This window comes from Perognathus longimembris, chromosome 11 (assembly GCF_023159225.1).
Source record: "Perognathus longimembris pacificus isolate PPM17 chromosome 11, ASM2315922v1, whole genome shotgun sequence".
Lineage (NCBI taxonomy): Eukaryota > Metazoa > Chordata > Mammalia > Rodentia > Heteromyidae > Perognathus > Perognathus longimembris.
In genome coordinates, this window is record NC_063171.1 from 57,237,556 (window position 1) to 57,257,929 (window position 20,374).

At 42.3% G+C, this 20,374-nt stretch overlaps 1 protein-coding gene and 1 long non-coding RNA gene across 4 annotated transcripts in view; one reads left to right on the forward strand and one right to left on the reverse strand.

Moving 5' to 3' along the window:
* Positions 1–20,374, reverse strand: part of Srgap2 (SLIT-ROBO Rho GTPase activating protein 2) — a 239,592-nt gene that overhangs the window by 129,644 nt on the left and 89,574 nt on the right. For all 3 annotated transcript variants that reach the window (XM_048357034.1, XM_048357033.1, XM_048357035.1), the window contains exon 3: positions 12,383–12,575. In XM_048357034.1, the coding sequence (XP_048212991.1) occupies positions 12,383–12,575 (193 nt within the window). The remainder of the gene's footprint in view (positions 1–12,382; positions 12,576–20,374) is intronic.
* Positions 1,097–19,737, forward strand: LOC125359339. The gene is made up of 4 exons (XR_007212538.1): positions 1,097–1,108; positions 5,671–5,685; positions 13,521–13,526; positions 19,524–19,737. It is a non-coding gene; the product is annotated as an uncharacterized LOC125359339 (long non-coding RNA).

A 20,374-nucleotide genomic window follows, 5' to 3' on the forward strand; every position in this document is an offset into this window, starting at 1 on the left:
ATAGTTTAAGGAAAAGTCCAGTAGTACATGCCTATAATCTTGGCAACATGCAAGTAAGAGGCAAGAAAATTGCAAATGCCAGGCCAAAGTTAGAAAGCAAAGTTAGAAGGATCCAATTTCAAAAATAAAATACAAACAAAAGAAGTGGCTGGGAGTGTGATCCACTTGCCTAGCATGTCGGAACCCCTGGGTTCAATTCCCAACAACACATATACAACTGTGCACACAGAGGGAGACAGACAGACCGATAGAAACAGAGAGTGTGCACCTGAATATATGTGTATATAGAGCTCGGTGGAAAAAAGGGAAGAGGCTGACAAATTCAAACCATGTGGCTCATGCCTGTCATCCTAGCTCCTCAGAGGCTGAAACCATCACGGTTCAAAGCCAGCTCTGGCAGGAAAGGCCATGAGACTCGTATCTCCAATTAACCACCAGAAAACCAGAAGTGGAGCTGTGGCTCAACATGGTAGAGTGCTAGTCTTGAACAAAAGAAGAGCTCAGGGACAGTGCCCAGGCTCTGAGTTCAATCCCCACGACCAACAAAAAAAAAAGGGAGGGAAAGGGGGGTAGAGTGAGGGAAGAGGAGGGCAGGAAGTCAGCACACCTTGGAAGGTGAGCATTTAACTGTGCCTGCTTCCCCAAGTTCCTTCATTCTCCAGTCAGAGTCCACCCAATAGGCCATGTTTTGTCTTGCAAGGAAATCCATCAGAAGCATCATCTCCACCTGTCAGCTGAAGAATAAGTCTATGCAACTTCCTCCTTTTTGCCGAATCCCTGAGATGCTGCCTATAAATTCAAAGAATTTCAAGCACCACCAGAAAACCCCTACCCCCACCCCTAGAACTTTGGTTATGAACATCTGTTGTTTACAAGGGTTCAGGCTGAGAGCTGCCAGACTTGTTCTGCAACCTCTACTTTAACACAGAGGCTGCCAGGGAGGGATGTCTGAATTTCATGCAAGGATGCCCTGTCCCGATTGCTTAAGCAGAAATCAGCAAACACAGCTCAGCATCCCACCATTGAAGATAATCCTAGTTGGTTCTATTCATTTTCTAATCCTGGTTCTTTAGCCAGCTGTACCCAAAATATGTTTAGAAGCAGAACTGTGCTCATTGATCCTTCCTGAATATAAAACCTGAGGGGTAATGACAGTAGGGAAGCGGGGACAGACAGGAAAGATGGTCCTGTCTCAACTCTGAAAAATCCAAGCCCCACTTTCTCTCCTGCTCAATGGATCCTTCATTAACACAAGCCCTTCTCATATGATGCTTTCTCCTCCGTGTGATAACTTGAGCTCAGTGCAGGAATTAGATAGGAAAGTCTTTACTTCAATTAACATGGGACCAAATCTAATTGAGAACCTAACAGTGCTATCTTTTCCTTTTCCTTGACTGAGCCTAGCATGAGTCCCTCCAGAGCACCCCACCTTTTCTCCCTTCCAGGGACTACTGGAACTTGCTTTAAATGAGGCCTATTTTTAGCTTCGTGTGCCCGTGCATTCCTCTTATTCTCTCACAGCCTGCCTGATTTTTCCCCATTTCAACGATGAAAGTCTATACAAGCAGAGACTGTCTTTTCTTCTTATCTTATAAACCCTCCCACTTAACACAGTCAGCTCCCAATAAGATGATATAGCTTTTGCCTTTCAAAGAGAACAGGATAAAAGACAGTTTATTTAATTGGCTGAGAATTCCTACCAATTAAAGATCCCACCCCCTCAGCCACACATTGCTTCCTGTGTGAACTACGATGGCATTATTAAGGGGCTTCCAGGAGCAGAAAAAAAAAAAAAAAAAACCAACAACAACAAAACCCTGCAAGCTCCCCTTACCTCAGTGCTATTGTCAAGGGGCATTATCACCAGTGTCTCTGCTTCGGGGAGCTGAAAGCCTGAGGTGTGTGGCCTGCTGACATTCCAGCACCCAATCCCAGGAGACACAAGAAGCCCTCAGGAGTCCCTCACATCCTCCCAATTGCTTAAAGCAGGGTTAGCTAGGCGCTGGTGGTTCATGCCTATAATCCTAGCTACTCAGGAGGTTGAGGTTCAAAGCTAGCCTAGGCAGAAAAGTCCTCTGAGACTCTGATCTCCAATAAACCACTCAAAAACCAGAAGTGGTGCTGTGGCTCAAGTAGTAGGATGCTAGCCTTGAGCAAAAAGAGGCTCAGGCCCTGAGTTTAAGCCCCACAATGGACCCAAAAAAAAAAAAAAAAAAAAAAAAGGTTTTTGCTTCTGGCCTATCTTCTATCATTCTCTACCCCAAGAGATGATATACAGCCATTTATGTGGAAAAGTTCTGTTTGGCCTCATGAACCCAACAACCCAGTAAACCACATTCTGTTATGCTCATGCTGAGGCCTGGGCTGCCCTGGCCTGTGGCTCTCAATGGTAAACACTGTCAGGCTGAGCAAAGACTGGCCTTTTATCCACTTGAATCACATTACACTTTTACAGAAACCCTACCAGTCCAGCAATTTGCCTAACTACTGACTTTAAGAAGGTAAGGAAGCCAGACGATGGCTGTATGACTTTTTTTTTCTCTTCAACTATGACCCTGGTTCTAAAAGTGACATTCCAGAGTTGAACTGCATGACCCCTTTTCAGTACAAGTCCTACCCAAGGAAGCTATGCCATCAAAATCCACACCAAAGGATGAGTTTGTCCTTGAAGAGGGCTCACAGAAGTCTCTGAAGAAAATGGAAACTAAGGTGATGTTATTACCTAGTCATGCTCATAGCTAGTGCATTTAATGTTCTACCTAGTGTGGTCATGCTCAGTCTCTCTGGGCCTCAAAGTTGCTACTAAGTTCAAAGCAGTACCCTAATGTCTTCATATATATTAACTCATGTCATTAGCATAGCTACTCCACAAGGTAGGTACTACTATATTATCATCACTTTACAACAGAAGAGACTGAGGTAATTAAGAACCTTCATCTAAATTCATACAATAAGTGTGGAAATCCAGGATTGCAAAACTCAGGAAATTTGGTACTAGACCCTATGATCTTAACAATCATGTTCTATTTTTCCTGTGGTGATATTAACGACATAAGCTACCATTTATTGAGCACCTACTAAGTTATAGAAAGAAGCCTAGTGCTTTACATATATTATATTTGATCCTTAAAACAATGCTTCAAAGCATTACTTTCTACCTTTCATAGATAAGAAAACCAAGAGTTAAAGGGGTACACTGACTTCCTCCAAGTCACAGAGCTCAATGTGGGAGAAAAGGAACTCAGACCTAAGTTTGTCTGATTCAAAGCTCTGAGCTCTGTCTACTACGTCACAAAGCTTCCCAAAGAGCTTTCAACAGAGCTATTTCTCCACTTTAAAGATTGGCCACCTTCCTGTCTTGCTGATCACCAAACTTCTTTCTTGTATCTCTTCCATCTTGCTTTATCCATTCAGCCACCATACAAGTTTCTATATAGATTGGGCCAGTGCAAATCACACCAGGAGCCCTTCTATTAGCTTCTCAATAAAAAGGCATGGGGAAGGAAAGCCAACCCTTGCTCAACACCGCATGCTACATCTGGACAAAACCTTTCTAAATGGAACAAATATCTCCAAGTATGTCCAATATGAATGAATGACACACTGGTCCCAGGAAATTAGTGAGTTCTCCCTTCTGGCAACTTCATGTTTCCTGTTACTTCTGTCTTTAAAGGTCACCCCATATTCAAAGAGGAACTTTCTGACCATCTGCCCTTTCCTGACTTGCAACCACAGCTAAAACATGCTTCAAGGCCAAATGACTCTGTGCTTTCCACGCAGTGCTATCCTGTGAGACTAGTGAACAACTTTGAACTTAACTCCAGAAGAGGAATCCATCAGCAATAAGTAACCTATCTATACAGACTGTGCACGTCCAAATACTGGGCCTAAGGCCAAGAACATGGACTCTACCAGAATTTCTTGTTAATTAATTGTGTATCTGTCTTCCCACTGAAAGGAGGATTGCAGGTTAAATGTCTACCAGATTCCTGAGATACCTAGGCCTGCTCCCTCACATCCCTTCCAACAGAGACAACAACTCAGCCAACCAACTAAGTATATATACTTCCATGTACACTCCTTTATACCCATTTATTCAATGTGAGTGAGAATACAATACTCTCTTGACTTTTCCCACTCCATTTCCAGTACTTCGCTCAATGCTCAGTATTCAATTAGGTTCCAAAAATATATTCTGAATAAATATAAAATAAATCTATTTTAACTGTTTATGCTGCAATCAGAATGCCAACAATACAAAGGAAATTTCCCTTCCTCCCCCCCGCCTTGAAATTTTTTTTTAGTTGGTCACGGGGCTTGAACTCAGGGCCTAGGCTATATGGCTATATCCCTGGGCTTTATTGCTCAAGGCTAGCATTCTACCACTTTAAGGCACAGGCAACTTCATTTTTCTGGTGGTTAATTGGAGATAAGAGTCTCATGGCCTTTCCTGGATGGGCTGGCTTTGAACTGCAATCCTCAGATCTCAGCCTCCCAAGTAGCTAGGATTACAAGCATAAGCCACCAGTGCTCCGCCAGTTATTCATTTTCTGTTTATTATTGGAAGTTTTGTCTCTGACATGCTTCCAACACCTTAAATTTAACATCCCAAAAAACAAACTTCTCCTATTTTAGCCTTTCCAAAGCAATTCTATCCCATTTTGGTTAAAGGCCTCATTAGTTTACCTGTTACTAAAGTCCAAAGGAAACTTCAGAACCCTCTTTCTTTTGTGCTTCCAAGATCACTGAAATCTGAATCCCACCAGATGATTTCTCATCATCACTTCCAGGAGATTCCTCAGGCACCAGGTGCTTTCCATCTGCCTCTAGACTGGAAGCTCCAGAAGTGCAGGAGGTGGTCCCTATACCCTGCTTGGCATGTGTCTGGCACATGGTCAAAGCACAATTCATATTTGCTAAATGAACAAAAAGATCAATTCCTATTCTTTCCATGCTACCATCCCACCATGACTTAAGTCCTTATTATGTACTGGACAACTGAGTCCCCATCTCAAATCTCTTGTCACTTAGCAAACCTCTGCTGGGTTTAGTTTTCCTTAAAAAGAGCTTATACCTATGTTCATACAATAAACTATTCAAACCTTCCATGGCTTCTAGTGTCTACTGTAGTAAGCCAAAGGTCTTAGTCAAGAGCCAAAGTGCTCCATGATACAATGCTAGCTCAAATTGCTTCATAGCTACTGTTACGTCAGCCAAACCAGTCTACTTACTCTACACTGAAGTACTACTGCCTTCTTTCCTTTCACTGTCCTTCCCCAGATCCCCTTCCCTTCCTTATTCTCCATCTATCAGGATCCTATCCACCTTCCCTAGAGGCTGATTCATATCCCATTTCCTCACTGAAGCTTCCTGACCACACCAACCGTGTGTCATCTCTTCTGTAGCACATACATAGTGCTTACCACACATAGCCTTACATCGATGGCTTGTTCTTCTATTCAGGTACAATTTCTCACTGACAAAGTCATAAATGTATATGACAAAGAACTACTATTTTTAGTTCTTTGAGCTCCCTCCTCTAAGAGCCTAGAATAATAATATCTTTAAATGTTCAACAAATATTTGTTGAGGAGAAGGAAAAGCTGGAGGAAGGCAGAAAAGATGTTGCTGGTTATAAAATAGCATTAGGCTCCTTAAGGAACACAGCAGGAGAGTGATGTGAAAGTAGTCCTCTAAAAACTCAATAGAAAAAAAAAAACGCTATCTCAAAGTAAAACAAAGAAAAGAGCTATTAAAAGTAAGAGATCAAAACCAAGTGAGCTACGACTGAAAGGTAATTTACAGCAAGTCTAAGGGAAAGGAAAAAAAACAACCAGCCAACGCATTATCAATTAGAATCCTGCTGGGTAATATTAACACAGATCTCACTTAAAAGAGACAATCAAAGGCTCAGCAACAAATAGGAATACATTTATATTCTTCAAGGGGCTAAAGAAAATGCAAGAACATCTTCCCTAAGAAGCCTTCCTACCCTCACGTGATTATTTTATCTTGGCTCTTAATCAAACCAAGCTGACAGAATTTCAGACAGGAACAGAGGGGCCATATTATCTATCTTAAAGCAGAAGAAGGTAGACTGAAATAATCACTAGTGTTAGATCTGCAGCATTTCTCACTCTTCCTCTGGGGCAGCGGGATGAGACCAAATTTTTTTTTAACACTGTCGCTGAACACAGCACCGGTGGAGGAGACAAAAGGTGAGCAGGAACAGAGCAGAACAGGAAGCAAAGCCAAAGGGTGCCTGGGTAATGGCTTCTGGGGGAGGAAGAAGTAGAGTCCTAGACAAGATGAAAAGGCAGTTCAGCATTTGTCCCTAGATGCAATTACTTAAAACTGTAACAAAATAGCAGCCCTAACCCAGGATGAGTGGTGGAAATGGAGCCATGGTGAGAAAATGGCCTGGAAAGGGGTGGGATGCGTCCATGTGGACAGCCTTCAGCCCTGGCCAAGCTGCCCCCATCCCCAGTTGAATAGTTTCCATGTCCCTGACATGCGTCTGCCCAGAGTCGCTGCTGGCAGCTGCTCTCCTAGCAGCACAGGGAGACAAAATGCATGGCATTGCAAGGCCGACAGCTGCTAGAGCTCCAGGGGAGGTGACAAGTGCCCACTGAGATGCTTTGGGCAGAGAACGAACTATTCTGGGACCAGTCATAGAATCAGCAAAATCAAGGCTACAGTTTGCTTGCTGAATGAAAATACAGTACAACTGCCACTCCAGAGATTCTGGAAACTAAGAGGACTTTCTCTGTCCCAGCTTATTTCACTTCAATTGATTCTTGCCCTCACATTCGGCCCTATCTTTCCTCTTCCCAAGGGCATGACTTTGGTTTTGGCCCACATTAACCTCACCACTGGACTGCCATACCTTCCTAGCAGGTCCTCTCTTCCAGCCCCTCTGCTGCCAATGATTGTAGGCACTGTTGCCATAGTTACCTTTTAAAGCACAGCCATAATTATGTTCCTTGCTCAAAAAATTATCAATGGCTCCCCTAAGCTTACAGAATAGAGCCCAGACCCTGTCAACCGGTATTCATAAATCTCTGTAATCTTCTGGCCCCTACCAACATTTCCTGGCATATTTCACTATCATATTTATAACTCTTGTTCTTTAGCAAAGCAGATGAATTATCTACAATTCTTGTCTCCCACCCCTTTTATCCTCTGGGTCTTTATTCTTCGATCTATCTATCTATCTATCTATCTATCTATCTATCTATCCATCCTTCCCCTATCTCTTTATCTTCCTTCTGTCATTTCTTTATTGTCTGGATCCACTCTGCCATTTTCTAGGCATTGAGCTTCACCTCTGCAAAGCCCTCTTCAGTCTTGGAACCATAGCACATTCCTTTTCTGTGGACACATGTGGTACTTGGTATGGATGGGTAGCTATGTTCTTTCTCATACCTGCCCTTTCTCACCACACAGAGACAATGTGGCAGATGTTGCTGACTGTTCCCCACTAGGCTTCCCAGTTTGGATTAACCGAAACTCTACTTTATCATCACTTGGAACAATTAATTCATTTTCCAGGATCCCTTATGGTTCAGCATAACCATATGACTAAGTTCTGGCTAAGTGTGTATGAACTGAAGGCCATATATATGCCACCTCTAGTCTGCATATTTTCCCTTTACCCTGTTGCTTTTCCCATTGGCTAGAATGGGGACATGGTGGCAGTGAGCCATTTGAGGTCATACAAAGACAATACTCCAGTTAACAAATAAGGAGCATGACACAGTCCTACACTGCAGATGTTCAGACTCTTTGATAACAGAGAGATTCTTAACTATCTTGTGTAAGTTAGTATTTCTAAATCAAATCACACATACCTAAAATGTCCTCCCTATGTCATTGCTAACTAATATTTCAAAGCTCTGCCTAGTGGTGCCTCCTGCCAAATGACCAGCTCAGTTTCAATGGTATAGTTATCTCTATGCAACAATACTCACAGTGTGCAAACGTCTGGATGTTAGGTTATCTTTTGCAATACAAAAGTGAGGGGAAAATAGAAGAATAAGAATGTTGTTACTCATCCTGCACTGGAAGTAAAGCTCTCATCCTCTACTAGTAAGAAAGGTGGAGAAATCAGCCCTATTTACCTTTCAGATGTTCACTAGACAGAAGCAGATAGGTCATGGGTTTAATTGTGAAAAAAATGAAAGGCAAAGGACAAAATGCAAAATGCTGAAAATATATCAGGTGAAATATAAATCAGAAATTCATAGATTTATTTATTATTTTTTTTTTTGGTCAGTCATGGGCTTTGAACTCTGGACCTTGGCGATGTCCCTGAGCTCTTCAGCTCAAGGCTAGTGCTCTACCAGTTAAGCCACAGCTCCACTTCCAGTTTTCTGGTGGCTAATTGGGGAAAAGAGTCTCATGGCCTTTCCTGCCTGGGCTGGCTTTCAACCATGATCCTCAGCTCCCAGCCTCCTGAGTAGCTAGGATTATAGGAGTGATCTACCGACAGCCGGGTTCACATACATTCTTACAATAATGATAGAACCTCTCTATTCCATGTAAAACTCTAATTGGGCTTTCAACTATTTGACTTTTGTTTAAATTTTTAGGGATAAATGATGCATGAAAGTAGCATTTGCCTGGACCTCTCTTTCTCTTGCTGATAACCAGTACATTTGTACGTTTGTCTCATCTCTTCTTGTATTAGAATGCACCATGTGAATCTGCCATTATGTGACCATCTTTGACCTACAAAAATCAGTAATTGCATATGTTTCACATATGCATATTTTCTAACAAATAGAAAGCTTTTGCATTTGGGGCTCATTTTAATCTTCTTTGTGTCTCTCCTAATGCATTAAACATGAGATTATCGATAATAACTTGCCAGGATTGACTTTTATCAACCAATTTGACAGCAAACATATCTAGTTCTATTGAGACTGGTATTGGCGGCCTGTCTTACCTCCTATCATTTTACCTGCTGGGGCAGGAAGACAGTCAACCCTCTCCTCTATCTTTTCAGTAATTTTACTTCTTCCTGTAATAAGATTTTATCCCTGACACTAGTGCTTCCCAGGGCAGGGGTCCTGGACTTTAGTGCTTTGTTGTTTTCCCCTTCTCTGAGTTCATTTATATCTATTGACAAGGATGATTCTACAGTCACATTTACAAGTAGATTCTGCTAGTTGTTCCCAGTCAGAACCTGTAAACTCAGCAACGCATCTCACCCAGGATGCCTGAGGCCTCACATTCCCCCAGATCCAACCTGTCCAATGTAGAATTGCTGTTCAAAACAAGTCTTCTTGCAACATCTCCACTCTATAACAGAGGCCACAATTACACAATTACATCTACTCTAGTGCAATTTTTTTTTTTTTTTGGCCAGTCCTGGGCCTTGGACTCTGGGCCTGAGCACTGTCCCTGGCTTCTTTTTGCTCAAGGCTAGCACTCTGCCACTTGAGCCACAGCGCCACCTCTGGCCATTTTCTATATATGTGGTGCTGGGGAATCGAACCCAGAGCCTCGTGTATCCGAGGCAGGCACTCTTGCCACTAGGCTATATCCCCAGCCCCTGCAATTTTATTTTTAACCTTACTTTCCTCTGCTTTGAAAGCCTCAGTGTTCTCCTCTTATAACTCTTTCACATAATACATGTATCTTTTCCCTATTAACCAAAAATTCCAAAGCTCATCTTAATATCCATAGGGGGTGTTTTAAATAAGGACATTGCTACTCTGGATGAGGTCAGACAGGAAGCTATTTGAATAAGCAATTCATAAAGTGCAGAAGCCCCCTAGGATTGTACACCACCTTGTCCTTTCCTTCCACAATACTTACTCCAACTTCAAATTACATACCTAATAGAGTGATTTGTTTAATACCCGTTTCTTCACTTAAGTGCCGCGTGGAAGGGGCAGTCATTGTTTCCTCTTCGCTGTATTTCAAGGCACAATGAAGGAGGCTCAAGGAATGTGTAATGCATGTTAACTGGATAAATATATAACAACTTTCCTTTAAGCAAAACTAGATCCCACATGAACTGCTACTACCCCTTATCCCACTTCTGTCTCCTCCCTTCTGTACATGCTGTTCTCTCTCCTACACAAATCCATTACGGAAATCTAACGTAAGTCCCACTTACTTCATGAAAACTTCAGACCCCTCCAGATGCTTTCTTTATCTATCTAAATGATGCTTTTTATCTGACCCCTTGTCAGATCCCCATTCCAAATAACACCAATAAGCTCTTAATGAGATCACTATTGCTTTATCTCCTACTTGCTTCCTTTATTCAAAAATATTTCCTTTCTAACCAGGTATGGTACACCCACGGATTGATATAAAAATTCTCTTATATACTTTTTGTATAGTACTGAGCACAGAGCTCAATAAATACTCACTGGTCATATGAGAAAAAAAAATCATGTACAGTTTTATCTTCCAGCCTTGTAGAAAATAATCCTGTTCCTTGTATGTGATCTTAATCGTAATTCAGAAAATTTAGAAATTAGCACATCTATCTTAATTTATATTAAGTATGTCTTTAACTGAGAATAAGATACAGTACTAAAACTTAAATGTTATTTTAAAGTTAGTAGGAATTACCAACAGAAGAAATGCAACATTAAATCATTTTCTGAAGCAAATGATCCTTCCCCCAAGTCTTCATTTATCACATACTAAAATAACATTTCATTATTAGATGATTCTTTTATCTTAAAGAAAATAGGACTCAGAAAAGATAAGGGACTCTGAAGAGAAAACATCTGCAGGAAATTCTCATCTTGGCCAGTGTTGAGCATGTCATACATTTTCAGTCTTAACTTCTAGGTTCACTGCTCAGAGCTGGCTTGTAAATAATTACTATATCTCTTTCCTGTACTACTAGAGGAATAAACAAAAACAGAAAGCTGGGGAAATAGGATATATATGGCATTTATTCTTAGGTTCATTCATTCATTCATTCATTACACAGTATTTACTGAGCATCTGCTTTCAACCACATATGCTAGTAGATAAATCAAATAAACTTCTATGGTCCACTAAGGAAAGAAATTTTTTAAAAGATCATGCTGCATGTCCCAAAAGAAAAACAAAATCCTGTGAAAATTCAGTAAAGGAGGAATATTCTTTCTTCTGGGAAAATCAGGAAAGTTTCTGAGAACAGGAAGCAACTGAAATAGGTCCCACAGCTTAGGTGTATGGCTTAGATACACAGAGATGTGACAAATGAGCTCATAAGCTCAATAATAGGACACCTACAACCCACTGGAGTGACAGTTCTAGTTAGCTAAAGTACTCTGGAACCAAAACAAGAAGCAAGGTTGGAAGGCAGGCCAAGGCCAGATGTAGAGAGGCTTGACACCAAGCCAAGAGGTGTGAACTTTTGTGAACAGAGCAAATTTCAGCACACACACAGATCACCTAGGGATTTTGCAATAGGATGTCTGGGTGGGGCCTGAGGTTCTGCATTTCTAAAAACTCAGATGCTGGTAGATGATACCTTGCAGGTCAAAACACATGCACATGAGAAATCACTAAGAGTTCTGCACAGAGAAACTGCCCAATCCTCAATGTGTTTCAGAAAGACTAAATCTTTTTCTTTTTTCTTTTCTTCAGTACTGGGGTTTGAACGCAGGGCCTCATACTGGAACAAGCAGATCGGAATGGGGAGAGGCAGTTTACTGTGGCCCTGAGCATTGGCGCTTTCCAGAATGGAAAGCATCTATAAAATCCTCTTACCTACGCCATACTATTCCAGATTCTCATTTAATTGTTCTGGAACAGGACCCAGATTTCCATATATGTGAAGTTATAAAGAGAATTTTGAGATGCATCCAAGATTGAAAATCTCTGCTTTAGAAGACTAGCAATTCACACCATGTTACAATCATTCAGGAAAAAATATAACGACCGAAACGAGGACAATGGCAATGGGTACAGAGTGAAAGGGCTGGATATGTAAACTACTGTAACTGGGAAGGAATAGGCTTTAGTCATCGCTTAGGCAGGGATTTAGATGTATGACTACAACATGAGCTACTTCTAGTGAAAGACAGTTTGGTAAATGGTTAAAAGTATAGAAACTAAAGCCAGATCTCCTTAACCTCTTTTCACCTCCCTCATTTATAAATTAGGGATAACTAGAACCAACATATTGAGTTGTTTGTGCAAACCTATATGCCTTACCATGCCTGGTTCAGCATCTATTCTGATCTCTCTAAGATATACTACTGCCCATAAGCCTGAGGCAGAAAGAGAGAAGTCCTTGAGGGCTTTCACTTAATTTGAAGTCACAGGCTCATAAATCCAACTGGATCAAGTGGTACCTCCTGCCTCCCCACCCCCTCCCCCCCACTCACAAGGTCTCTCAAAGCAACAGCCAAAGAGTTCCTACTTAAATTGCTGGTCCTTGGTGCTGCGAGTCTTGGCCAGGAAGCGCTCAGCCAGCTTCTCCAGGTTGCGGGAATAGTCCATCTCAATCTCAGCCTTCTTCCGGAAGAAGTCCTGTAGGTCTTGTAGCAGCTGCACCCGGAGCTCACACTGCTGGTCCAGGCATTTCATCTGCTCTGTGAGCTGAGCTCGGATCTCTGCAAGAGAACAAGGGAACATGTCAGGCATGGACAGCCTTACACAAACCCCACACACTCGGACATTTACCACCTTCCATTTACCTGTCTCTGTCCCTTGGAGGTTTCAAAGCCCTTAATTTAAAAGCCTAAAATTGGCCTCATAAAACTCCACCAACTCTTTTTGGACCACTAAAGAACACTGAATCTGCTGGTTTCTTTTGAAGAAGCTGCTTCTTACGCATAATAATATTCAAAACTAAGTACTTATTGAGCAATTCACTGGGTTTCTGACACAGTGCCAGAAATTTGGGGGTTCTTCTGACAAAAAGTCCCAGATGAATGATCATATGTGGTAGGAACTTCTTTACCACCATTTAAAAGATGAGACAATGGAGTCTTAAAGAAGTCAAGCTAGTAAGTGGTGAGCTAGAATTCAAACCCAAAGAAACCTCAATTTTTATACTGTTTACATTTCAAAATGGTTTTAGAATGCTCACAAAGTATGATAAGGATCCAGATTTTTTTTTTGAAAAGGTAGAAAGGGACTCACATTCAAAGTTTGATGGTAGGACAAAATAGCACCATGAGTTCAAGGAAAATAAACCACTCAAAATCAATCCGATTTCATAATTTCCAACATCACAAAATGTAAGCCATTCTCTAAGAAGTTGACTTGGAGCCAAGTGCCAATGACTCACACCTGTAATACTAGCTACTCAGGAAGCTAAGACTAGCAGGATCCAGATTTAAGGCCAGTTGAGGAAGAAAAGTTTAAGATACCCCTTCTCAACCAAGAACTGAGTGGAGAAGTTCATGCCTGCTATTCCAGCTACTAGAGGAAGCCTAACAGAAGCAGATCATGGCTCAAGTGTACCTAAGCAGGAAGTGAGACCCTTATCTCAAAAATAGGCAGTACAAAAAAAGGACTGGACATGTGACACAGTAGAGCACCTGTCTAACAAGCATGAGGTCCTGAGTTTCCAACCTCAGTATTGGGGGAGGGGGGAGTTGACTTGGAAGCTGGGGTGTAGCTCAGTGATGGAGTTCTTGTCTAGCATTCATGAGGCTCGTAGTCTGATATGTGCAAAAAAAATGCACATATACTCAGTTAACTTGGAAAAAGCTCTTTTTCACTAACAAATACCATCCTGTCAGTTGCTTCATCCTCATAGATGTTTCAGAGCCTCTGTTCCATCAGAAGTACAAGTGTTTCTGGTTAAGCTCCAGCCTGGCAGGTTTCTGGGTAGTTATCCTGTGCCCACACCTAGCAAACACCATCCCTATGGAACTATAGCAATGGCAGCTCCAGATGTACTCATACCTGCCTTGAATGCAACACTGAATGTTTTACTGACAAGAGACCTGGCACTTGCAGGAATCAGCCTGCCAACATTAGACTGTTTTCCAGCTCATAGAAGGCCTGGACTGTGTATCCTACTGAAGAGATGTCCCAATCCACATCTGAGTCACAATGGAATGATTTCTTTTATCCCCTCTCCCAGCAAGTGTTTTCCATCCAAGCATTAGTATGCAACAATGACTGGATTGGAGGGGGAAAGAGCATCTATATTCTGCCTTTCCTGATGCTTATTTCAAATCCATTTCCTAAATTGCAGCAAAGTTTTCTGTCTATGTTATAGAATACATGTCTGTGGCAGGTGGGGAGGAGGAGGTATGTAGGGTTGTTTGTATCTGCATTGCAGATAATCCAGAGTTCATCCCAAGATTGAGGCAACACTGCCTAAAGGTTTGCAACCAGTCCCTAAAGCAAGGATAACTAAAGGTGCATTTGTTTTTTTTGCCTCAGAGTAGCTAGGGGTTGATAAATTCATCTTCATCTTCTTTCCTGTTTCTGTTTCCTCGAGTATCATTGTATAACATGTGTATTTGCTCCTTTGTGGATGATCTCAAGTGATCTGTAAGTGAAGTACACCCTCTTCATCCCCACAACACCTTGCCAACTTCCAATGCCAGCCAACCCAGCATAACCTCACCTGAACTGAAACTGAGCACCAGAGGATTGTTTCAAGCAGACAGAAGGCTGCGCAGAAAAGCCGCCTACCTCATCATTCATCAAAGCTCTCTTGTTCTGTGTATTTTGGAGTCTGATTACAAGGACACTGGGGGGAAAGATCTGCAGAGGTCATGTCAGGCATCTGGTTCTTGCTAGGGGTTTCTGGGTCTCTTAAAGGCAACAGCCCTTGTCAAGAAGTATCTATCCCCTGCCTAGATAAGAATGAAAAGCTAGCAGTAGTAACCATTGAGTGGGTAGAGATGGCATTAAAAAGGCTCTCTGATAGTACCAAGACTTGTCCACTAAAGAATAATCTCTTAGGGCAAAAAAGGTTCTCTAGGTACCTAATCAGGAACAAAGGTACAGAGGAGACTGAAGGACACTGGGACTGTTAAAGCCCAACTTAGACTTTGCCTCAATTATCTCAGTAACCAAAAGAGCAGAAAGAGACCATGCAGACTGTTCCTGAGGTGCCAGACTAACTCTCATGAAATTCCCGAAGCAGGCCACTCCAGAGTTGTCCCATCCAAGGAACAGGTGCATGTTTATTCCTCTGAAATATCAAGACACCCCATGCACATCTAGCCAGCATGGAGTTCTATCCTTTCTCTGGTTCTTCAATGGCAGACAGGGTAGCATGGACTGCATGCACCCCCTCTGGGCCCTTAAGGGATTTGTGTACTTGAACATATGCTATGAGCCTTTAGTTATTGAATCTCATTGAATTCTCTTGAACAGAATATAGGATATTGCCTGTTGTCTTGCTTCAATAGATATGGCAAATTGAAGTTAAATGTATTAATTATACACCAAAGGGCCATACAACTAGATGCAAGTAAGGATGAAGTTAAACCAATGTTTGTCTCCTAACAGAGGCTGACAGAGGAGCAGGAAAATGAAAAAGGGCACTACATGAGCCTTGGAAGTATTTCTGGGTAAATGAGTAGCTACAGCCCCTGGAACGTGGCTTCTCCACTTTCCAGCTGAAGGGTGATACAGGACCCCAGGACCAAGTTGGAACTAGCTCAATGACTCACTAGCTAGCCTGTGGTTTGACTAATCTATGCCAAGCTGGACCCCTTCTCCACGTCCTACATCTACAATCCAGGGCAACTTGGAGGAAAAATGTTTTCCTTGTCCTAAGAGCCTACCCCTAGGGTATGCCATAGGTATACAGGACAGAGAAAGGAAGAAAGCAATCTCCACACACTGACCCACAAGAAGATCTGCTAATGGATCATACCTGTCACTGTGGTTTGTGACAGGATACCACTGAGGCTCTCCCCTTCCCCACAACTTGTCTGGAAGGAGGGGTCTCCCCCCCCCACCCTTGCTCTCATCCTCAGAGCATCCACACACATATTAAGAGACTCTAGCCACCCCCACCCCTACTGCTTCAAGACAGAATGGCTGCTTTGTCCAGAGCAGAAAGCACCACTTCAGGCTTTGCTGCTACTACTACTACTGCTGCTGTTGCTGCTGCTGCTAAGACAAACAATGGTCCCCAAGAAGGCAGCTGTGCCAGCCCCGGTCTTTTGTCCATGCACACAGGGGCAGGAAACAATAGGCCACTGAATGCCAGCATGTCTGGGCCATGTGCCCAAGCTAGAGGCAGCACTTTGGCCTACCCCACAAACCACAAGGGCAGCAAGAAGAAAGAGATAACTTATAAAAACATGGAGGGCTGCCTCACAGTTCCCTTGTATACTCAAGCGAGTGTACGGGTGCACATGTGAGCACACTCAAGACACATCAGCTACTCCACAGTTCACCATGCCAACCCAAGAAGGCTGTCCAAATGCACTTCAGAGTTGGATAAGGTTCTGGGCCCAGGGAAAGATAGTACCCTTGGAGGTTCTTACCTGACAGCTGCATGGGAAAAAGTCAAACTCTGACTTTCTATAAGCAGCTATGTCTTCAAAGGTATGAAAGATTCTCGACTGTCCATAAGCTAAAGTACTATGGTCACCATAAACTTCCTTGAGTGATGAATGGCTACCTAGCATTTATTTATTTATCTATTTATTTATTTATTTTTATTTTTTTGGCCAGTCCTGGGCCTTGGACTCAGGGCCTGAGCACTGTCCCTGGCTTCTTCCCGCTCAAGGCTAGCACTCTGCCACCTGAGCCACAGCGCCCCTTCTGGCCGTTTTCCATATATGTGGTGCTGGGGAATTGAACCGAGAGCTTCATGTGTAGGAGGCAAGCACTCTTGCCACTAGGCCATATTCCCAGCCCGCTACCTAGCATTTAAATATGACCTTCCCAAGCCCTCCCCTAAGGAGTATGGCTTTCAAAAAGGGACAAGAAAACAAAGGAAGTCTTCTTGTTTTTGCCTTGAATATTCTGTCTCTCTCTGTGTGTGCACACACAAATATGCTGGTCCTCTTGTTTGAACTCAGCCTGGGTGCTTTCCCTGAGCTTTTTTGCTACCACCTGAGCCACAGTTCTACTTCTGGCTCTTTGGTTGTTAAGTATCTCAAGGACTTTGCTTCCCCAGGCTGGCTTCAAACCATGATCTTCCGATCTCAGCCTCCTAATAAGTAGCTAAGCTTACAGGCATGAGCCACTAGTGAATAGCTTTCTTTGAATATTCTTTAACAAAGCCATGGAAATAATCCTCAGCCTGAAGAACTGAAACTTTACTATCACCAGGAATAGAAACAAATCAAGTGACAAGCATGAGAAAAATTCAATGCTCTCTGATTCTTTTTTCCCTACTATATGTTTTGGTTTTTTTAAAGGACACTTGAATAAAGATTTCAGCTTCCTTAATGAGAGACCAAAGTTTTTAAACAAGTTTTCTGAGAATCAAGAGTTGACCTTTGGCTGATGTTTCATTTAAACATTCAAGTCAACATTTAACTTAGTCTTTTGCAATTAAGATAGTGTTGATGGTTGCACAATCTTGTGAGTATATTTTTTGAAAGCTACTGAATTGTACATTTTAAGAATAATGAGTTTTATGGCATATGAATTTTGTCTTACTTTAAAAAAAAGAAAGAAAATATTTAAAAATCTTAACTTCCACTGAACAGGATATTCTGTTGAGCACCATCCTCCCAGCTACAGGGAAAATGACACACACACACAAAAAGGAAGGATTTCTTGGGTTTCCATTTTTCCATTTGTATGGGCTAAATCAGTTGTTCACTAAATATCCCTAAAGCAAATCTTGGAAAGTACCCCTCTAGACAGCAGGTTTGGTTATGGCATTCGACACCCATCATTTCTGAAGGGTGTCAGACCTTAGCAAGGAATGTTTATATGCCTGAGTTCAAACCTAGGATAAGCCGACACACCCGACAAAGCTTTCCTTGGAGAACCTACTGCCTTGCCCACAACTGGCCACAGCTGAGTTACTACTTACTGAGTTACCAACCTGTTCTAGGCGTTAGAAGGCTTATTTCCTTCTTGGAAAAATGGAAAGGGTCACAATAAGAATGTAACTGGAAACTAGACTTCAGCCACAGTGATGATTTAAAACATAACCTGCACTGGCAAGGTGACACTGTCCTTGCCTCACAGAACACCCACGGAGTTCACCAGAGCACAGGTGGGAAAGATGTGCGCTGGCTGCTTTCAATTTAGCGATATTAGCTCATTTCTCTTCCCCTTTGAAAATTCATCTCTATACTCAAGACTTTTCTCTGATTAAGTCATAAATCCCTCATTTCTAAGGAGAAAATGGGGAGGGGGGCAGGTCAGGAGGAAGATGTATTCACTCAGGAAAGGCCCACAGGCAGACATGCCCTTCCCTTTTCCTTGTATCCGCACCCAGTAGGGTCAGGGGCGATGAATCCCACAGGCTCTGCTGGCAGCATGGAGCAGGAGATCAGCCCAAGTTCCCCATTGGGAACCTGACCTGGCTGCCAGTCTTTCTCCACAAAATCTGTTTCACCTGCTTTTAGCCCTTTTGCAAACATATGATGTCACCTCAGCCATCTCAGGAATATTAATTCCTAGTACCTTTCCAGAAAATGTTATATAAGAATACAATTGAGGCTTTCATCAGACTCTCCCTTCTCTATCTGGTACCAAAGCTTCTTATCACAACAGTAATCAGCCCCTCTCAAAACTGTTCCCCGGGAAATGAAATGCCAGGATGCCCTGCCAAATCTTGCTCTTCACCCTGCTTGGTCTGCCTTTCTACACATGGAGTAATGGAAGACTCTTAAAAATCCTCACTGGGTAGAGTGAGATTCCCAAACTCAGAGAGACAAAGAGGACTGACCAAAACCACACAGCTATTTGGTTGCAGATCCAGCCTGGGCACCACAGCTGCTGGACTCCCAAGTCCATGTTCTTCTTATCTATTCACTGCAAACATTTATTTGCGTTCCTTCCAAATGCTCTGGGAATAAAAGACAAGAGTCCTCTCTCAAAGTCAACAGGATAGTGGGTAGTGGAGAAGAAACAAAAATATATAGTAAAAGAGATTTTAAAAGAATAATATAAACAAATGAAGTATGCACCGATGCTGGGAAAGCACAGAAGGGAGTCACAGAACCACCCTCAATCCACTTGCCATACCACATCCTTCCGGGACCAACAATATTACTTGTCTATGAGTAGTCAGTGTTCCAAGAAAAGGCTAGCAAACTACTTTCAGTAAATAGAAAGCAAAATATTCTTCCTCAAAGTGTGTGTGACTAGCCTTGTTCCTCATTATATCACTCCATTGAAGAAAGAACAGAACTACAGGGACAAAAGCTTCTCCAAACCCAGGCTTCCAGAACAATTTTTTCCATTCCTTACATCCATGTCTTTTCTTATGTTTAGAATACATGCTTTTGTTAAAACCAGTTCCCCTCCTCTCTTCTCCAAAGATGGTGGACATTATCTCCAGGCCTTTGCTGAGAGCTAGGACCCACTGGCAACGAAAGTCAGAGAATGCTGCCGCCATCTAGGGCAAAACAGTTAGAGAATACAGATACACTGGCCCAGAGAAGCACCTGAGTTAGGTCATGGCCAGAAGCCAGTCTACCCCTGGGACTTCTGGTCACACCAGCAAACTCACTCACTTTTTGCTCAAAACACTGTCTTTGGGGTTTTGGTCACTTGCAAGTAAAGAAGCTCTAGTGAATAAAGCAAGGGATTCTGAAGTATTCAGAACTATGAAGTTTCCTATTTGCAAGGAAATTATGACTTAAATTGTGAAAATCTAATCAAAAGATATATAGACCTCTTTAAATATTATATAGTGCCTTATATATTACAAAATTATATCTAATATGTATTACATGTTATGCACATATTTTTTATTGTATAGTAGGCATGAAATTAGGAATAAAGTAAAATGCGGGGAGGGGCGGCATTTGGGCTTCATTTTCTTGCTTAGCTTTTTCATTTATGGCTACTCTACTGCTTGAGCCATACTTCCTCTTCTGGCTTCTTTGATGGATAACTGATTATAAAAGTCTCTTGGATTTATATGCCAGGGCTGGCTTTGAACTGTGATCCTTAGATCTCAGCCTCCTGAGTAGCTTGGGTTACAAGTGTGAGCCTCTGGTGGCTGGCTAAAGTTAAACTTTTGAAGGGTCAGGGAATTAGTGGGAACTAGTGTTATAAACATCAAGCTCCTTGAGAAAAGATTCAATTTCTTTTTTTTTTTCTTTTTTTTCTTTTTTTTTTTGCCAGTCCTGGGCCTTGGACTCAGGGCCTGAGCACTGTCCCTGGCTTCTTTTTGCTCAAGGCTAGCACTCTGCCACTTGAGCCGCAGCACCACTTCTGGCCATTTTCTGTATATGTGGTGCTGGGGAATCGAACCGAGGGCTTCATGTATACGAGGCAAGCACTCTTG